Raw genomic sequence first — 19,198 nt, 5'->3', positions numbered from 1 at the left:
CTTACTCTGCATATAATGCAGGCTTCTGACCTTTTATTTGGGGATAAGTTTAGGGTCAATATTCATTACATGGAATGTCTAATGAATTATAATGGAATAGGTCTAAGGAGACAGATTGCTTCAGGATTTACAGTCAAGTCTTAGTAAATATTTTCATATATATATTTATATGTTCAGTTACAGAAACTGGAGTTTTGATTTTTAAATTAACTATAATTTAATAGATAAGTTTTTAGTCTGACCTGAGATTTATAGTATATTTCTTTGTATAAAAATATTATTTCCTCAGAAAACCAAAAATAATAATAATAATAATAATAATAACCTTTCAATTATGGTCAAATTTTAATTTAGTCATTATTATTATATAATAGCATAAATTGTTACAATATTTATGTTGCTGTTTTAAATATATTTTGAATATATAAACATATTACAAAATATACTTTAATAATATACTTAGAATTTTTTTTACACCATGGAATCATCATGATTTGGCTTATAAATTCAGCGTCCATATGCTATTCCAATTTCAGATAGCTATTTAAATAAGTGAAAACAAAACCTCTAAAATTATACCTTAAGGTATTTCCAGCAAGTAAGCTTTGAAGTTTTGTGTATACAAGTATGTTATATATAATGTCTAAGTGAAAATGTTATATAAGGTATATATGAATATTTTTTCAGCATTTTTATGGTTACTTAATACAACACATTATTTGGTGCTGCTAGAGATTGTAGGAGAGGAATTTGCTGTGGCAGCAAAAGGGAGGAAATCATGAATCTTCTTGAGTTTGAGGGTTATTGGGACATCTGTTTTGAAATCTTGGAGCTTTAGAGACATGGGGGTAGAATCTTATATAGCCGGGACATATCTGCAGAACTTTCCAACTCAACCAGGAATTATAATCCAAAACTGTAATTTTTTGATGGCTAGATTGAAGAGAAAAAGACCTGGAATGAAGCCTGCAAGAGACTCACGGACTGGCCTAGCTCATACTAGACAGAAATCACAAAGGATGTATAAGGGAAATGGATCTCAATTCAAGTTATATGTACATGACACTCACAAGATTAGTATATTTAATATTTGGAAATGTGTAGGGATAATAATGAGTATGATATATTCAGTTGGAATTTTTAAGACTTATTTTTGCCCCATTAAAATTGTTAATTCTTATTTTGTCCTTAAAGTTTTGAGGCCCACTCCAAGTTAAACAAGGGAGATATGTTCACTTGGGTTGTCACAACTCTATAAATTTTAAAAGTAAATATTCATCTAGTTATCTTGAAGATGAGAAATAATTGGCATGTAAGAATATGTTTTTATAGGGTTTTGTTTTAGTAGGGGAGCTGCTAAAACGTGAAACTGAAATATCCAGATGTAAAGAAGATGACCAAGTGGATAACTTTCTCCAGTCTAGATGGGAGTGATGAATGAAGACATGCATGATGTTTGTGGAGTAGAACATTGTTGAGAATGCTGTTTCTTCACAATGGCATTTAATGATGTGTTTATGAGTGAAAAAAAAGGGCAGAAACTCCCTAAAATGTATATCTATGTGTTTCAATTATTTATCAAATTTTAGATTTCTTTTTCTTTGACTATTATCACTCTGGCTTTTCAAAGTAGCTCCTAGCAGCATTTGAGTGTAGGACACTGTTGATATAGACATAGGTCTAATAATCCTACATGTGGACAATAGCATTTTTTTTCTGATCCTGGCTGGTGGGGAGGGTGTATAGATAACTACCATCAGAAATGACTAACCAAAATGATTTTGTGTATGTGTGTATGTGTGTGTACAGCCACAATTCCTTCAGGAGACACCTACCAAGGCAAATGAACGTCTCCAGTGTTGACTTTAGCATGGGCACTGAGCCTGTTTTACAAAGAGGAGAAACAAGGACCAGCATTGGGAGGATAAAGCCAGAGCTCTATAAGCAGAAATCAGTTGACTCCGAGGGCAACAGAAAAGACGATGTGAAAACCTGTGGGAAACTTAACTTTACGCTCCAGTATGATTATGAAAACGAACTCCTAGTTGTTAATATTATCAAAGCTTTAGATCTCCCAGCTAAAGATTTTACAGGAACTTCCGATCCTTACGTGAAGATGTATCTTCTTCCAGACAGGAAAAAGAAATTCCAGACACGTGTCCACAGGAAGACACTAAACCCTCTGTTTGATGAGATATTTCAGTTTCCAGTGGCCTACGATCAGCTAAGCAACCGGAAACTACACTTTAGCATATATGATTTTGACAGATTTTCCAGACACGACATGATTGGGGAAGTGATTCTTGATAACTTATTCGAAGTCTCTGATCTCTCCAGGGAAGCCACAGTATGGAAAGATATCCACTGTGCTACCACGGTAAGCAATAAATCCACCAACTTCTCTTTGACCTCTGCTGTTATTTAAGAGCAATCATTGCCCACATTATTGGAGTAAACTCTATAAAGCTGTAGAACTTGAACCCCAAGTTCCTGCCAAGGTGGTATTTGATCCCACAGCAATATAACATGTGAACCTAATACGGCATAGGGAACATTAGCAGGTGTAAAAGCAAAGCAGTTTTTACACATGACTCCAAATTGTAAGACTTTCTTTCACAAAATACTTACGTGTAACCTGTCCCCAATACCAGTTTCTCCATAGTTGATGCTGAATTTCATTTTCTAAAGTGATTTTGTTTCACAGGCCAAACCTGAGATGTACACTGATGTGTCACATGGTTTGATCTGAAACAACCCATGGCTACAGAAGCTTCCATGGAATGCACATGGTTACAGTACTATGGGATGCTAAAGGATCAAAAGATAATTCCCCATGTTAGAATTATTTTTTATGACATGTATTTTCCAATACAAAATGATATCAACTCTAGTACAGAAAATTTTGAAAGCGGTAAAAACACAATAGAAATAAAGTAATCCACAACGCTACCACTTATGTAAATGTTTGGGGTATTACTTTCCTGTTTCTGCTCTGGATACACTGAAATAATTGTGATTACTCTGAACTTTTATTTTCACACTGATTTTGTTCCATGCTAATTTGTTTCAGTGCATGATCTCTATCATTTTAAAGCTTTCAACTATGTGGTGTGTGTGTGTGTGTGTGTGTGTGTGTGTGTGTGTGTGTGTGTGTGCGTGCGCGCACACGCGCGCGTGCACAATATGTGTGGGTACACTTACCATGGCATACACTTATTGAGGAGGTCAGAGGACCCATCTGTGGAGTTAGTTGGTCCTTTTCTACCCTTACATGGATTCCCATGGATTAAATTTAGATTCCCAGGCTTACACTGCAAGGGCCTTTACCTGCTGAACAATATCATTGGCCACATAATATATGATATCTAACTATGTTATCCATTTACTTAACCATTTTCTTGTTACACACTTCAATGAAGCATAAATTTTGTTTTAAAAAAGTGAGTTTTTTTCAGTTCACTTTTATAAGGCCGTGTGTCTGCCCCAGAATTACAGAAGAGGAATTAGAGAATTGCTTTCAGGTTAAATTATTAACTTGTTTTGGTTTATTCATTTTAAAGTCAACCATTTTACTTTTTACCATCAGATTGCCTTCATATATTTATTACTTCTTGTAACACAAATTGCTAAATGGTCTTTGAATTAAAAAACCCAGAGCCAGATAGATATTGGGGTAGATGCTGAAAGATCAGAGAGACAAAGGAACAAGCCACAGCCACCACCTCTTACCTCACCAACTCCTCAGCCTGAAAAACTCTCTAGCTGAAAGGGTTGCTTCTACCAAAAGCCTTTTAGTTCCTGTCTCCTCATGCCTATATACCTTTCGACACCCACCATATCACTTCCTGTCTCAACTTCTCTAGTGCTAGGATTAAAGGCATGTGATTCCCAAGTACTGGAATTAAAGGTGTGTGCCACCACTGCCTGGCTCTGTTTCCCTCCTAGACTGAGTCAATCTCCTGTAGTCCAGGGTGACTTTGAACTCACAGAGATCCAGACAGATCTCTGCCTCCTGAGTGTTAGGATTAAAGGCGTGTACCACCACTGCCTGGCTTCTATGTTTAATCTAGTGGCTTGTTCTGTCCTCTGATCTTCAGGCAAGCTTTATTTGATACACAATATATCACCACATTTCCCCTTTTTTGTCTAAAATAATAATGGGCACCAGATGTAACATGAATTGCTAAATGGTCTTTTAATAAAAAATCCAGAACCAGATATTGGGGTAAATGTTGAAAGATAAGAAAGACAAAGGAACAGGCCACAGCTACCACCTCTTACCTCACCAACTCCTCAACTGAAAAGCCCTCAGCTGAATGAGCTTCCTCAGCCAGAAAGCTTTAGTTCCTGTCTCCTCATACCTTACACACCTTTCTCCACCCACCATGTTACTTACTTCCTACTGTTGGGGTTGAAGGCATGTGATGTCCCACATACTGGGATGAAAGGTGTGAGATCTCAAGTGCTGGGATTAAAGGTGTGTGTCACCATTGCCTGGCCTCTATGTTTAATCTAGTGGCTTGTTCTGTTCTCTGTTATTAGGCTACACAGTACATCATCACAACTTCTTAACATTCATTTTCTAACTCAGTATTTTCCAAGTATTATGTAGAAGAGTCAACCTTGGCTTGAAAAGTTAAAAGGAGTATCTTGTTCCTAGGGCCAGCCATTTGGAGTACTGAATGCTCCCACTGATCTTCCAGTTGAATATAAATAAATACATTTTATCGTTTATTTATTAATTTTTTGAGTACTTAAAACTTTTTAAATGGATTTTTCTCATTTCTGGTGCTATATTCTTCATTTTGCTTTCAGTTGTACTCGATCTATCACAAGATCCATTTTTAAATCATATCCAATGATGCCATTTTTTAAATTTTGCTATTAATGAATTTTCTTCTGGACTTTAACTGTGAGATGATATACTCACTGATACAATTTTCAAAATGACCACATTCCGGTTTCCTTGGTGGTGAAAGGTTGGTGACTGGGGTGTTGGTCTCTTTGCTTAACCAGGAGACCAGTAGGCAGTATTACAGGCACAGGCTGTGGGTTAGCAAAATCTCCTTCCTCCCACTAATTTGTATTAGCTGTGAAAATTGGAACTCATCTTGACAGCAGAGAAAATTAAAGTTGAGATAAAGTTCAGTTGGCTGGGTGTTTGCTTTGTATGCAAAGCCTGAAATTTAATTTCCAGCATAACTGAGTGTAGGGGCACGGCACCTGTAATCCCAGCTGAGAAATAAAAGCAGAAGGATGAGAAGTCCTAGGGCATTCTTTGCTACAGAGAGAACAGACTGAGACCCTGTCTAACACACCAGGAAAACAGGCAAACACCACCAAACCCCAGAAAATCCAAGTTCATTAGGAGCTTCAGAGGACAGGCCATTTAAAATACAGCTAGTGTTATCAATGTCCAATTGCATTGAAAGACATTGTCCTGGAAACGCTTGCTGCATGGCCTGGTCCTTGTCCATCCTACCATCCCAGAGCCTCTGCGGAGGCTTTCACCGCTGCAATCTACTTTACTTCTCCTCAGATTATTTGCCACCTTCCTTTGAAAATTAGAAACATTGGCATGAATTAGATAGGTTGTTTTTTTTTTAATCTTCGTTCTATTATTTAAACCCCCAAGCCCCTAAGATGCTTTAAGATGATAAAGACCTGTGTTTTTATACTGTGTTGTCCCCTAATTAATTGTGTGACATTTTGAAAGGTCAAGATACTTGTTCAGAATCAGCTGTAAGAACCTTGGGAGACAGCATTTATCTTGCTCACTAGTGTCCCCATGTCTAGCCAAGTGCCAGGTGTTTGGGGGTGTTCTCAGTAAATGTGAGCATGGTGATGGATGAACAAATCTTTAAAGACTGATAAGGTATTTGATATGGTTGGAATCAGAGTTTGGGGGTTGTGAGAGAAAAACAAGGAATTCGTAATGATAATAATATGTCCTGATATGAAGTTTGGACTTTGTATTGTAAGATCTCTAGAAGACCCACACCACATCCCTTTGAGGATTTTAGCAGAACCCAGTGTTACTGGAGTTGTTGAAGGTCAGAGCCCGTAACTGGATGACCCCAGTAAGCCATATTCAGCCAACTATACTTAGTAAACCAACCAAGCAGACAGGCTATAGTAAAAAAAAAAGCAGTAAAGGCAGATTCAAGGTGGTCACACTGGGGAAAGGGATAAAAACATCCAGTGACACCATCACTCCACTCCTCCCCTCCCTTGGCCAAGTCCATCTTCAGGGTTCTGACATGAGGGTAAATTTTAAAATGAAGGAAGAGACAGATGCATCACTGTGTAGTCTTGGTTCTGCCCAACATTGACCCAATCTGTCTCCCCTGCCAGGCAATCTTAAAAGTTGTTGTTAACGTGTGGCATCTCCTTTTCAAGGTGAACTTCCACTCTCTGGAAGGCACAAGGATTCAACCTTTCCTTTTTCCCAGCGTGAGATTTTTTGGAGACAAACCCCAAGCCCTTGGGTACCTTGTTTCAATAGTCCAGATTGTTAGAATGAGGAGGAACACCTGGTCTCCTTAGAATGTCCTTATTCCTTCCAGACATCCTAACTATACACACGCAATCTAAATAACATGTATATCCATTTAACCTTTAAGGCTTTCCTCATTCATTTCCACTTAAATGAACCTAAATGCCGACTGATTTGAGGATTACTGCCTCCCTCATCAGGCACATTTTCTAGCAATTGAAGCAATATCTATGTTTTGTGACCACATTTTCTTCTCTTAAATTTGAGCTATTAATGCCAATTGATCCTTTGCAGGCTTTTCTGACTCTCCATCCGCTATAGCAAACAAGTTTGAGACTGTTGCTCTGAGATTACTGTTTTTATTTTGATGTATTTATATTTACGGATTTTTTTTTATGCCTGCATGTATGTCTGTGCATGCCAGGTATCTGTGGGTGGTCAGAACAGGGTGTGAAATCTTTTGAGACTGGCATTGCGGGTGATTGTGAGATACTGGTGGGTGATGGGAATTGAACCCTGATCCTCTGGAAGAGTAACCACTTCTCTAACCTGCTGAGCCATCTCTCCAACCCAGGTTCAGACATTCTTGAACGTGCTTTCGTGGGCCTTGTTTTTAACTAGTGCTTGCAATTATAAACACTGAGCTTGAAAACAAATTATTTCACCTCACTGAACACCTTCATTTTATACCAAGGACAGAGAGAGGCCAAGTTAGGGTAGGTAGATTGCTCAAGATTAAATTCCATGAGGTGTGTTAATAAAAACATAATAAGAATTTTATCGTTCTTTGAATGCAGTACGCCATTCTGATTTTCACTATAAATACGTTTCCTTGAATGTGGACAAAGGACTAGTAATTTGATGAAGGCGCTCACTTGATCTACTTAGTAACAAACACATCTTGCTTTTAGCAGTCTACTACAGAAAACCATTTGTTTTCTTACCCTCAAGGAAATGTGGAAGGCAGGCTACATTTAGGGTGCTAAGTAGAAGTGATGACTGCTGTAACCATAGCAACCAGTGGCTTTTTGAAGTTTTTTTTCAATAAGTCTTCATTAGTCTACTTCCTAATATATCCCTGAATTCAGAGACTTTTTCTCAGGCAACAACCCCCATCCCTGTTTTGCTTAATTTACCTCTTCTCTCTTTTTCCTCCAAACCTAGGTCAAAAAAGATAAAGATGTATTGCAAATAGTATTGCTATTGTTATTGTATCTGTTTACATAAAGTGCTTGCTTGACCTTGTAAGGTAAAAATTATTCCCGTTTTACTTCCAACTAAACTCAAGTTTAAGGAGATCAAGTTTTTTGCTTTGTTTGGGAATTAATACATGGAAGATGTACGATATTTGTTAATATCTGTGTGCATATCCATACGTGTGTGGATGGACGTGCATATATGTTAGCATGCATGAAAGGCCACAGTTTGAGGCAGGTATCCACTTCGATCATTCTCCATGGTATTTTTGAGACAGTGTCACTCACTAAAAAGCTAGAGCTCAACAGTTTAAGAAGACTGTCTGGCCAGTGAGCTCTAGAGATGCCCGTGTCTTTATTTCCCTAAAACTGGGATTACAGTGGTGTACTGCCCAACCAAACTTTTGCATAGATGTTTTAGGTGCAGGTCCTTATCCTCGGATGGCAAGCGCACATTGTGATTGGCCAGCCTCACTCATCCTGAAGATTTACAATTTCATCTCCATCATTTCTGACTCAGGGCTTGAATCCTTTCCACTTTGCCAAGCTCCTGCTCTTCCAGCTCACTAACACCTCTGGTTTCTGGCTTCCTTAGAAGCCATCAGCTGCCTATCCTAAGCTTCAATGAATATCATGACATCTCTTTTTCCCATGTGTACTACTCATGCTTATTTTTGAATACTTATCACAATACATATAATACATATACATATATACATATGTATATCTATAATCGTTTTTACTCTTTGTGACGTCTCATCACTTTAATTCTTTACACCTGTATAAAATGATGGTGTAGCCAAGACAAAGAAATCAAGTGCATAAATCTGCATCATTGATCATTGTTGCCTTCCTTCATACTCTTCACTTCCCAACTATGTTCTTAGAGTACTGTCCCAGTAAACACCTAACTAAGTTAGTGTGTGCATGGATTAAATTGGTTAAAGATACTCTTTAGAAGAAAAGTTATGGAATGCCAAGTATTAGACTTTCCGGTAAGTTTTCAAATAGTTGTTTTCCCAGAGATATAAGAGTTTGCAAATTTCTAAGAAGGGGAACTCTTACCATAATATTGCAGAGAGTAGCACAACATGAGCAAATTTTCAGGCATCCCTCAGAAGTCCGCCTATTTTAAGCACTTTAGAGAACAGTAATTGCAACAGTAGTGCATAATTCTCTACCTAAATAGAATACACAAAATGCACTTCCTTATCTTGATGACACAGGTCATCAGTTAGTATTAATTTTTGTTTACGCTTCTAATAAAATGTTAAGAACATAAATTACTATGTATTTAGGGCTATTTCTCCTTCTTCATTACCAGATCCAGAATGACTCTAGATTATTGTTATTTTTAGAACATTTGCTTCTTTTTATCTACACTGTGTCTTTATAGGTACTTTTCATTTCTTTACAACTATTTTTATTTCTACTATTAATTGTCTCCTTAGATTTCAAGTGAGTTTTCACCTGTTGTAGATTGACATGGCAGATAAACATTCTTGTTAGAATTTTATCTAAAGTAACAATAAATAAGTATTTTAACAAGAAGTTGTGACCTCCTCGGGGAAAAGAACTGTAATGTACGTTTCCTGTATTTACACTGAATTTTAAAGCTCTTTCAACTTGACTCAGGGTTATTTACTGTACACCACATGGTAGGGTTTAAATGGGGCTTTAAAAGCCACAGCGCTACGAGACAGTAATTGGAACTCCTCCTGCTTACTGTGGTGGGCTAACAACATAGGAGCGCCGGGGTATGGTGCTCAGTTAGTGCCCAGGGCAGCTCAGAACATCACAGCTGCATACACAGGTCTGCCTTAGGTCATCTATGTTGTGGAACTCTGCCTGAGGCCATATGGCTGGTCACCCTCATTAGATTCATCTCTCGTGACTGTAGCCATGGTGGTCTCCTAGATAACTGATAACTGTGCATTTTATTCATTCATATCTTTGCTTCTTGAACGAAAAACACCCTTTCTTGGGAGATTCAACTTGTGTGGCATTGCTATGCATACGCACCACATCGTTTTTACTACTACATTCCTTCATTTGCCCTTAAAATGCCTCAGCATATGGAGTGTAGGCACTTAGGTAGAACTCTGTGACATAAGACATGAGCTTCGCTATGGTGACTCAGAGCCTCTAGAAGCTGCACATTCATTGTGTGTTTTGCTTTCTGAGTATGCCACTGGGTGCTTTGGCCAATTCAACAGTTTCATGTCTATGTTTACCTGTCAATGACAGTTAGCCAGATTATATTGTTTTTGAAACCATGAGATGAACCATTGAATGATGAGATTCACCAGCCAGTAAGTAGAAAAATTAATAGATTGTGTGATGAAAGAAAAGAACATGATCAGTTAGACATGTGATTGTTTATTCATTAAACTATTTAGATGATTCAGGTTTTATAATTTTTATCATTTATTTTTCAGATATATTTGTATTAGTCATAGTTGCCTAGAGAGACAGCTGGTAGAATGTGTATGTGTGTGTATATATATATGGGGGGATTTTTTTAGTTGGCTTTTTTTTACTTTTTGGGGGACCTGCCCTTGAGCTCCTAAATAAATATATGGAGACTTATTCTTACTTATGAATGCCTGGCTTTAGCTTGGCTTATTTCTAGGCAGTTTTTCTTAACTTAAATTATCCCATCTACCTTTTGCTTCTGGACTTTTACCTTTTTCTATTCTATATTTCTTTCTTTACTTCTCACTCTGTGGCTAGTTGTATAGCTGGATGGCTGACCCCTGGAATCCTCTCTCCTTTTTTTTACTCCACACTCTTCTTCTCTCAAGCCTAGATTTCTCCTCTTATTTATTCTCTCTGCCTGGCAGCCCCACCTATCCTTCCTCTGCCTACCTATTGGCCATTCTGCTCTTCATTAGACCAATCAGGTGTTTTAGACAAGCAAAGCAACACAGTTTTACAGAGTTAAACAAATGCAACATAGAAGAATGCAATACATCTTTGCATCACTAAAAAAATATTCTACAGCATAAACAAATATAGCACATCTTAAACTAATATTCCACAACAGGATTTATTAGAGTACTTTACAGGTTATGATCCAACTATTACAACAATGGTTGCCTGGATTGGGTCATTGTAGTTCCTCGTTGATTTTAATCACAAGACATGGTAGCTCCAAGAAACACCCGAGGGTCTCACACACCCCACACATAATCTTTCTTACCTCCATTGTGGAGAAGCAATTTCCCCTCAGTAATCTGAATCATTCACCCCTCCTAACACTGTTATTCCCTTGTTAGCCTATTGGTTTAAAGGCGCCAGAAGCACCAAGTGGTTAGGGAGAAGTCCAAACTTCTAGTTCAATGTTTGTTGTGTCTCCTGGCAGGAGTGCTCCCTGATATAGGCCAGAATAAGTTATGGCTGTGGGGACAAGAAGCAAAAAGTTTTCTAGTAGGTCACTAGGGGTGATAGTGAGTGGAACTCTTCCCTTTTCCACCCCTTGATTTCTGTGCCCATGGATCCCAACTATGGAAAAAACCATACCATATATTGGATTGGATGCTGATTTAAAACATATACCACCTTCTAGATAACCCTGGTCCCTACCCAGGCTTCTGCTACCTAATTGACCCTGTAATTATATCTTCAAAAGGCCACTCTATTGTTATATCAGGTCATCTACTTTGGGATGATGGGGAGCATGATATTACCAGTGGATACTGTGATCATGGTACACTCACTGTCACACATCTTTGACAGCGAAGTGAATTCTTTGATCAGAAGCAATACTGTGTGGAATACCATGACAGTGAATAAGGTATTCTGTAAGTCCACAAATGGTAGTTTTGGCAGAAGCATTACATGCAGGAAAGGCAAATCTATAACCAGAATGAGTATCTACTCCAATAAGGACAAATTATTGTCCTTTCCACAGAAGAAGGGGTCCAGTGTAGTCAACCTGCCACCCAGTCACTGAGCGTTCACCCTGGGGAAGGGTGTCATATCCGAGTCTCAGTGTTGGTCTCTGCTGTTGGCCTCTCTGACACTCAGCAGCAGTGGTAGCCATGTCAGCTTGGTGAGTGGCAGTCCATGTGGTCAAGTCCATGCATAACCTCCATTCCTGCCACCATGGTCACTTTGTTCATGGGGCCATTAAGCAATGACAGGGATGGCCAGGGAAATAGGCTGACTGTCCACAGAACTGGTCATCCTTTCTACTTGATTATTGAATTCCTCCTCAGTTGAAGTCACCTTTTGATGAGCATTTACATGGGGCACAAGAATCTTCATATTCTTCACTCATTTGAGGAAATCTATCCATATACTTCTTCCCCAGATGTCTTTCTCACCAATTTTCCAATCACAGCCTTTCCAAGTCCCTGACTATCCAACCAATCCTTTGGCTACAGGTAATCAGTAAGTGAACTATCACACATCTGACAAGTTCTTCTTCCAGACAAAATGTAAGACCATGTGTACTGCCTTAAGTTCTGCCCACTGTGAAGATTTTCCTTTGATAGTATCTTTCAGGCTTGTCCCAGAAAGGGGTTATAATGCTGTAGCTGTCCACTTCTGGGTGGTGCCTATATAATGTGCAGAACCATTGGTAAACCATGCCCTAGTCTTGTCTTCCCCAGTCAACTGATCATATGGAATAACCCATGAGACTACAGATGCATGCTTGGAAGCAGACAGCATTGTAACAGGAGTAGAAACCATAGAAAGCATTTGGGCAACTTCTTCTTGTAACTTGGTTGTCTCTTTAGGACCTCCCCAAGCCTGATCACATATATACCACTTCCAATTGCTAATAGATGACTGTTGTGTGTGTCCTACTTTATGGTATGGTAGTTCAGATAGTACCCAGATTATGACTCACAGCTCTTGATGGCCTCATGGCACCTTGCTGACCTATTGTCAAACATTCAGTTTCAACTAAAACCCAATAGCGGGACAAGAGCTGTCTCTCAAAGGGAGAATTGTTACTTGCAGATGACAGTAGAGTCTTGCTCCAAAATCCCAAAGATCTCCTCTGATTCACCTAGAGGAGCCTGCCAAAGGCTCCAGACAGCATCCCTAGCTGCCACTGCCACCTCAAGTGCCATTGGGTCTGCTGGATCATGTGGTCCAAGTGGTAAAGCAGCCTGCACAGCAGCCTGGAACTTTCAAAGAGCCTTCTCCTGTTCCAGGCCCCACTCAAAGCTGGCAGCTTTCCCAGTCACTTCGTACATGAGGCAGAGTAACACGCTCACGTGAGGAATGTGCTGTCATCTGGTGCAGCAGCTGTAATTGGAGTCACTACTTGATTCATGATTTGACTGTCATCTGTCATTCTCCATAATCATCTGTCTTCTGCACTGGCCAGATAGAAGAGTTCAAGGGAGATAGGATGGGAAGTACCACCCCTGCATATTTCAAGTCCTTGATGGTTGCACTAATTTCTGTAATTCCTCCTGGGATGTGGTGTAGCTGGAGAGTTTCTCTCCTGGTCCCTCCAAACCCCCACAGTCCCACAGCCCAGTTATAAAATTATAAAATAATCACTCAGACTCTTATATTACTTATAAACTATCTGTTCTTATATCTTCAATTAACTCATTTCCATAAATCTATACCTTGCCACGTGGCTCGTGGCTTACCGGTGTCTTACATCATGCTTCTCCTCATGGTGGCTGGCCACGTTTCTCTCTCACTCCGCCTTCCTGTTCCCCCAGTTCTCCTCTCTGTTAGTCCTGCCTATACTTCCTGCCTGGCTACTGGCCAATCAGCATTTTATTTATCAATCAATCATAGCAACATATATTTACAGTATACTGGACACCCCACAGCAATGTGGTGTTGTCTTTGATTCATTATTTTCCCTGGCAACTCCAAAAACTTCCATTTGGCCTTTTCATCCATAATAGCCCTAACTCCACAGGTCAGGGAATCGATGTGGGAATTCTGCCAACTTCTAAGTGTATCTTTCCCAATTACACATTCTGGAACTGGAGAAATAATTGCAATATGATTTCAGGGACTCACTGGACCTACTATGAGTTGGACATCAGCCAAAACCTCATTAATCACCTGACCTCCATAGGCTCCTACTTTAACTGGAGGGCTTCAATGCATCTTTGAGTCTCCTGGAATCAGTCTCAATTGTGAACCAGCATCCAACAGACTCCAGAATGTCTGAATGGATGGAAAGACTTCTATTTCAACAATGGCTGTCTCTCAATGGAAAGGCCAAGAATCCAGTAGTTGTTCAGTCCATGAGGATAGGTGTCCCAGGTGGTCTTCAGAATCCTGAAGAAGGCTCTAATATTGATGAAGAAATGAATTTGCCAGAGAGAGTGAGGGCAAGCAGGCAAAGAGCAAGAGCTTCCATCTTCCATGCCCTTTATACAGGCTGCCACCAGAGGTGTGGCCCAGATTTAAGGCGGGTTTTCCTACCTAAAAGATACAAATTTATGGTGGGTCTTCCCACTTCAAGTAATTCAACTAAGAAAAATCCCTCACAGGTGTATCCAGTTGCTTGAATTTTAGTTAATTCCAGATGAGTCAAGTTAATAACCAAGAATAGCTATCAAACTATTATTCTTTGACAATTTCGTACATATATACACTGTATCTTGAGCATACCTTCAGCCAACTAACCTCTTCTACTCCTCCTGAACATTTCCCCATCCATTCCCCCTTCCCTTTCCAACTACTACAGTCCTCTCTATCTCCCATCTCTTTTCATTTTTTTCCTTTTATACAAGATATATTTTTTTCTCACATAATATATCCTAATTACAAAAATCTTAAAGATTTTTTTTACCACCTCTTCCAAGATGTTCCACAGGCTTTAGAACAAGAAATAAGATGCAGATGTTCCATTTAGGACTGGCACTTTACACTCAATTATTCTCTGTATTTTGACCAGTTGTGGGTCTTTGTAGTAACCTCTGTCCACTACAATAAGAAGTTTCTCTCATGAGAGGCAAGAACTTCACTAATCTATGGTATAAGGCGACAATATAAACACGACTAACTAAGATAATAAGTCCATGCCAAGAGTGTTCAGTGAGAATGCATGGAGTTGACAGCAGGAGTCTGAGGTCCCTACCTGGAGGGAAGCAAGAAGGCAGCACAAGACACATGGTCCTCGGGCAGGTCATGAGCTTGGGGATAATTCTTAGTGTGGGTCCTGGTCTCTTACCTGGAGAGGGGCTGCAGTTGGATTCTGGGGATGAGTGAAGTTGGTAGCACAATTCTAGGGTCCCTGCCTAAAGATGGAGCTAAGAGCATGTGCCTCTAGAAAGCACTCTTGTGTTCGTGTAACAAAATATTAGTAGTAGCTTCTCCCCTTGGGACTATGGCTTCCCCAGCCAGGGATGACAGTACCAAAGAGGAATTCCTTCTTTTGGAGCAGGCTTTAAATTTAATTTTAAAAATTATGTTGAGTATCCCCATGACTTAATGCCACTATGTCACCTAAGGGGTGCCAGGGTTCACAGCTGGCTAAGATTGTTCATGACTTTTCTCCCTGAACAGCCTTCACAGGACCTTCCTGCCATACCATCCTGAATGCTCCTGATCATGTCAGCTAGTTTTTAATATTCATTTCATTTTAATTACTCCTTACCTCATTACCCTACATCCTCATCTTCCCAGCCCTCTCCTTGTTTGAATCTTTCTGCATCCAATTTACCGTCTCCTCTCCTTCATTTTATCTATGTGCTATTTCAACTATGTGCTACCACTGACTTCCTTTAAGGCAAGACACCTCTAGAACTGTCATCTCTATTCTAGTGTCCTGGCTTTGAGAGGAACTCCAAGTTAAACACCCACAATTGAAGAGTCAAGTCTAGGATCTGAATAGAAGAGAGAACATGAGCATTTTTGTTTCTGAAGGCAGTTCACCTCATTCAGTATAATTTTTTGTTTCATTTTTTCTTTAAAGGTGAATAAAATTACACTGTGTATATTCGTCACATTTCCATTCTCTATTAATCTGGACATCTGAGCTGATTCCATTTCCTGTCTATTGTGAATAGAGTAGCAATAAACATTGATATGCTAAAGTAAATATCTCTGTATTAAGATATAGAGTCATAGCCAGGCGATGATGGCACACGCCTTTAGTCCCAGCACTCGGGAGGCAAAGACAGGTAGATCTCTGTGAGTTCGAGGCCAACCTTGGCTATAGAGTGAGTTTTCCTCCAGGAAAGGCACAAAGCTGCACAGAGAAACCCTGTCCCAAAAAACAAAAACAAAAACAACAACAAAAAAAAAAAGATATAGAGTCATTGGGTATATGCCAAGGACTAGTGCAGCTGAGCCATGTAGTAGATTCACTTACAGTCTTTGGGGAAACCTCCAGATTGCTTTCCAAAGTGACTGTAGCAGTTTGCATTCCCACTAACAGTGCATAAAGTTCTCTTTTGCCCATATCCATGCCAACATTTGTTATCATTAGTACCCTTGAATCAGATATAATCTTAGACTAGTTTTAGTCTGCATTTCCCCTGATATCTAAGAATGTTGACTACTTTTTTAATGTTTCCTAACCATTTGTGATTCTTCTGTTGAGAACTTCCTGCTCAGTCCAAAATCCCATTTTTCAGTCCAGTTGTTTTCTTTGCATTTAGTTTTTTGAATTTCTTGTATATTCTAGTTATTAATCCTGTATCAGATATATAACTAGCTAGAAAAGATTTTTCTCCCATTCCATTCGCTCCCTTAACAGTTCCCTTTGCTATAGAGAAGGTTTTTGGTTTGATGAGGTTCCATTGGTCTTACTTCCCATGTTACTGGAAGGTTTTTGGTTTGATGAGGTTCCATTGGTCTTACTTCCCATGTTACTGGAATCCTGTTTAGAAAATCATTACCTATATTTATATTGCAATCAAGGCTACAGTGAAATCACTAGCTAGACCCCTCCACGGGTGGAAAGGAAAAGTTTATTCAAACTGCCAGGACTATCTCTTGGGATTCAGAGAGAATAGAAAATGATAGGGAGATTCTTGACAGTTATAAGGGGTCATGTTGCAGCAGGAGGTAGACGAGTTAGCTGGAACAGCCTGGAAACTAGCGTGGGGCTTTGATCTGTTGAAGACTTTGAGTTAAAAGGGAACTAGATGCCCATTCTGGAGGTAGTTGGCTGTAGGGGACAGATAAGGGAAGTAACGACTTTTCCGGACCAATAGAAACCCACTTGTCAAGGTTTCTGAGAAATGCTGGTTTTAGGCAGTCATCCTTCTGTTTACCTGGTGAGAGTCCAGCCTGAACTGAGCCCACACTGTCATTTAGGACATTGCTATGGCACTGCCATTTCTGGGGTTTGGGAGCCCACTTTGGATCTAGCATATACATTGTAATCCCTATTTTTGCCTTTAACAATTCTGAATTAAGTCTTGTGCAGGGCAAGATAATATGATTGTAGTTTCATTCTTCTACCTGTTAATGTCCAGATTTCCAGCACCATTCATTGAAGATGTTGTCCTTTAATGTATATTTTTGGATTCTTTGAAAAAATAAAATAAAATAAAACCAAAAAACAAACAAACAAAAAAAAAGTAGTCACAATTATTTGTACATATATCTGGTTCCTCTATTCGATTTCACTGATCCATGTGTTTTATGTATTTTTGGTTTTTTGGTTTTTTTGCTGCCAGCGTCATGCTGTTTTTATTCCTGTGGCTCTGTGCATATAACTTGAAATCAGGTACAGTGCTACCTGACATAATACTATTTTTTCAAATGACTGCTTTAGCTATTGTTGGTCTTTTTTTTTTTTTTTGCATCCATACATGTGTTAAGAGATGTGTGTGTCTGTGTGTGTGTGTGTGTGTGTGTGTGTGTGTGTGTGTGTGTGTGTGTATGAAGAATGTCCCTGGGGTCTTGATTGTGATTTCTTTGAATATATAGATTACTTTTAGTAGTATGGCTATTTTCACTGTTTTGAATCTTCCCATCCATGAGTAAGGAAGGATTTTCCACCTCTTAGTGTCTTCCCCAATTTCCTTCTTCGGTGTCTTAAAGCTTTGTTATGGAAGTTGTTCATAAAACTTTATTATAAAAAGCTTTTTCATCAGACTTGCTTTGTACCACCAGCCTACAAATAATGACACAGAGACTTATTATTCATTATGAAAGCTTAGGCTTGTTTCCAACCAGCTCTTATAATTTAATTAACCCCTAGTTTTTAACCTATGTTCTGCCACGTGGCTCTTTACCTTTCTTCCATACAGCATGTCTGACTTGCTGTGAGTCTGCTGGCAAAATCTGCATATGTAGATTCCTCCTCCCAGCACCTCTGTCTGCCTGGAAGTCCTGCTTATCCTCTCCTGCCTAGCTATTGGCCATTCAGCTTTTTATAAAACTGATCAGCAGGCACTTTAGGCAAAGACATATCTTTACAGTGTACAAAAAGATCATCCTACAACAAGAAGTCTTTCATTTTCTTTGTTAGATTTATTACCAGTTATTTAATTGTTTTAGTGGCTATTTTGAATGGAATTGTTTCACTGATTTCTTTTTCAGTTCACTATCATTAATATGAAGGAAGGCTACTTATTTTTGTGTGTTAATTTTGTGTTCTTCCTTTTCTGAAGCTGTTTTTTAGTTCTCAGAGACTTTTGATAGAATCCTTAGGGTCTCTTATGTATAAGATCATGTTGTCTACAAATGGAAGGACTTTGATTTCTCTTCTTATTTAGATCCCTTTTATTTCCTCCTTCTGTTTTATTGTTCCAGATAAGACTTTAAGCCCTATTAAGTTCCTATTGAGTAGGAACGAAGAAGATATGCATCCTTGTCTTATTTCTGATCTTAGTGGGAATGCTTTGAAGTTTTCTCCACATAGCATGATGTTGGCTACAGGTTTTTGATACACAACATTTATTATGTGAAAGCTAATGTGCCATTCACTGCCAAGGTGTGAAAACGAATAAGACAGCATCCTCTATCATCTGCTGATCTATGTTGAATTCCTTATGCTTTATTTAAATTATCTTACTCAGTGTTTACAATCTTTGTGGCTGTTGATCAATCGGCATCAAAATATTCCTCTAGTAGAAAATGTGTGTGTGCATGTGTGTGTATAGATAGTCTTTATGTACCTATATAAAATATAGCAGCTATGTATAAGATATATCTGTCTTTCTGACAGTGGCTTAATTTGCTTGATATGATTATCTTCAGTTGTCTCTACTTTCCTACACATCACATAACTTTGTTCTTCTTTATGGCTAAAAAAAAAAATTCCATTGTGCATATTTCCTACATTTCCTTTATACATTCTTCTGTTGTTAGATGCCTAGGTTAGTTCTGTATGCTAGCTATTGTGAACACTGCTGAAGTACACATTGTTGTGCAGTGTCTCTGTGATATGTTGCCTTTGAGTTTCAGCTAAATACCCAGGAGTGGTACATCTGGATCACTGGTAGATCTATATTTAATTTTATGAGAAACCACCATACTGATTGCCACAGTGACTAGACTAGTTTACATCCCCACCAGCATTATGTAAGGCTTCTCGTTTCTCTCTGTCCTTGAC

General features: G+C 38.9%; 1 protein-coding gene across 1 annotated transcript in view; it reads left to right on the top strand.

The window, feature by feature from the left end:
* Positions 1-19,198, top strand: part of Syt10 (synaptotagmin 10) — a 60,165-nt gene that overhangs the window by 27,996 nt on the left and 12,971 nt on the right. The window contains exon 3 of the mRNA XM_042264851.2: positions 1,810-2,377. Coding sequence (XP_042120785.1) covers positions 1,810-2,377 — 568 coding nt within the window. The remainder of the gene's footprint in view (positions 1-1,809; positions 2,378-19,198) is intronic.

This window comes from Peromyscus maniculatus, chromosome 20 (assembly GCF_049852395.1).
Source record: "Peromyscus maniculatus bairdii isolate BWxNUB_F1_BW_parent chromosome 20, HU_Pman_BW_mat_3.1, whole genome shotgun sequence".
NCBI classification, from domain to species: Eukaryota; Metazoa; Chordata; class Mammalia; order Rodentia; family Cricetidae; genus Peromyscus; species Peromyscus maniculatus.
This window is presented reverse-complemented; position numbering and strand designations above follow the sequence as displayed.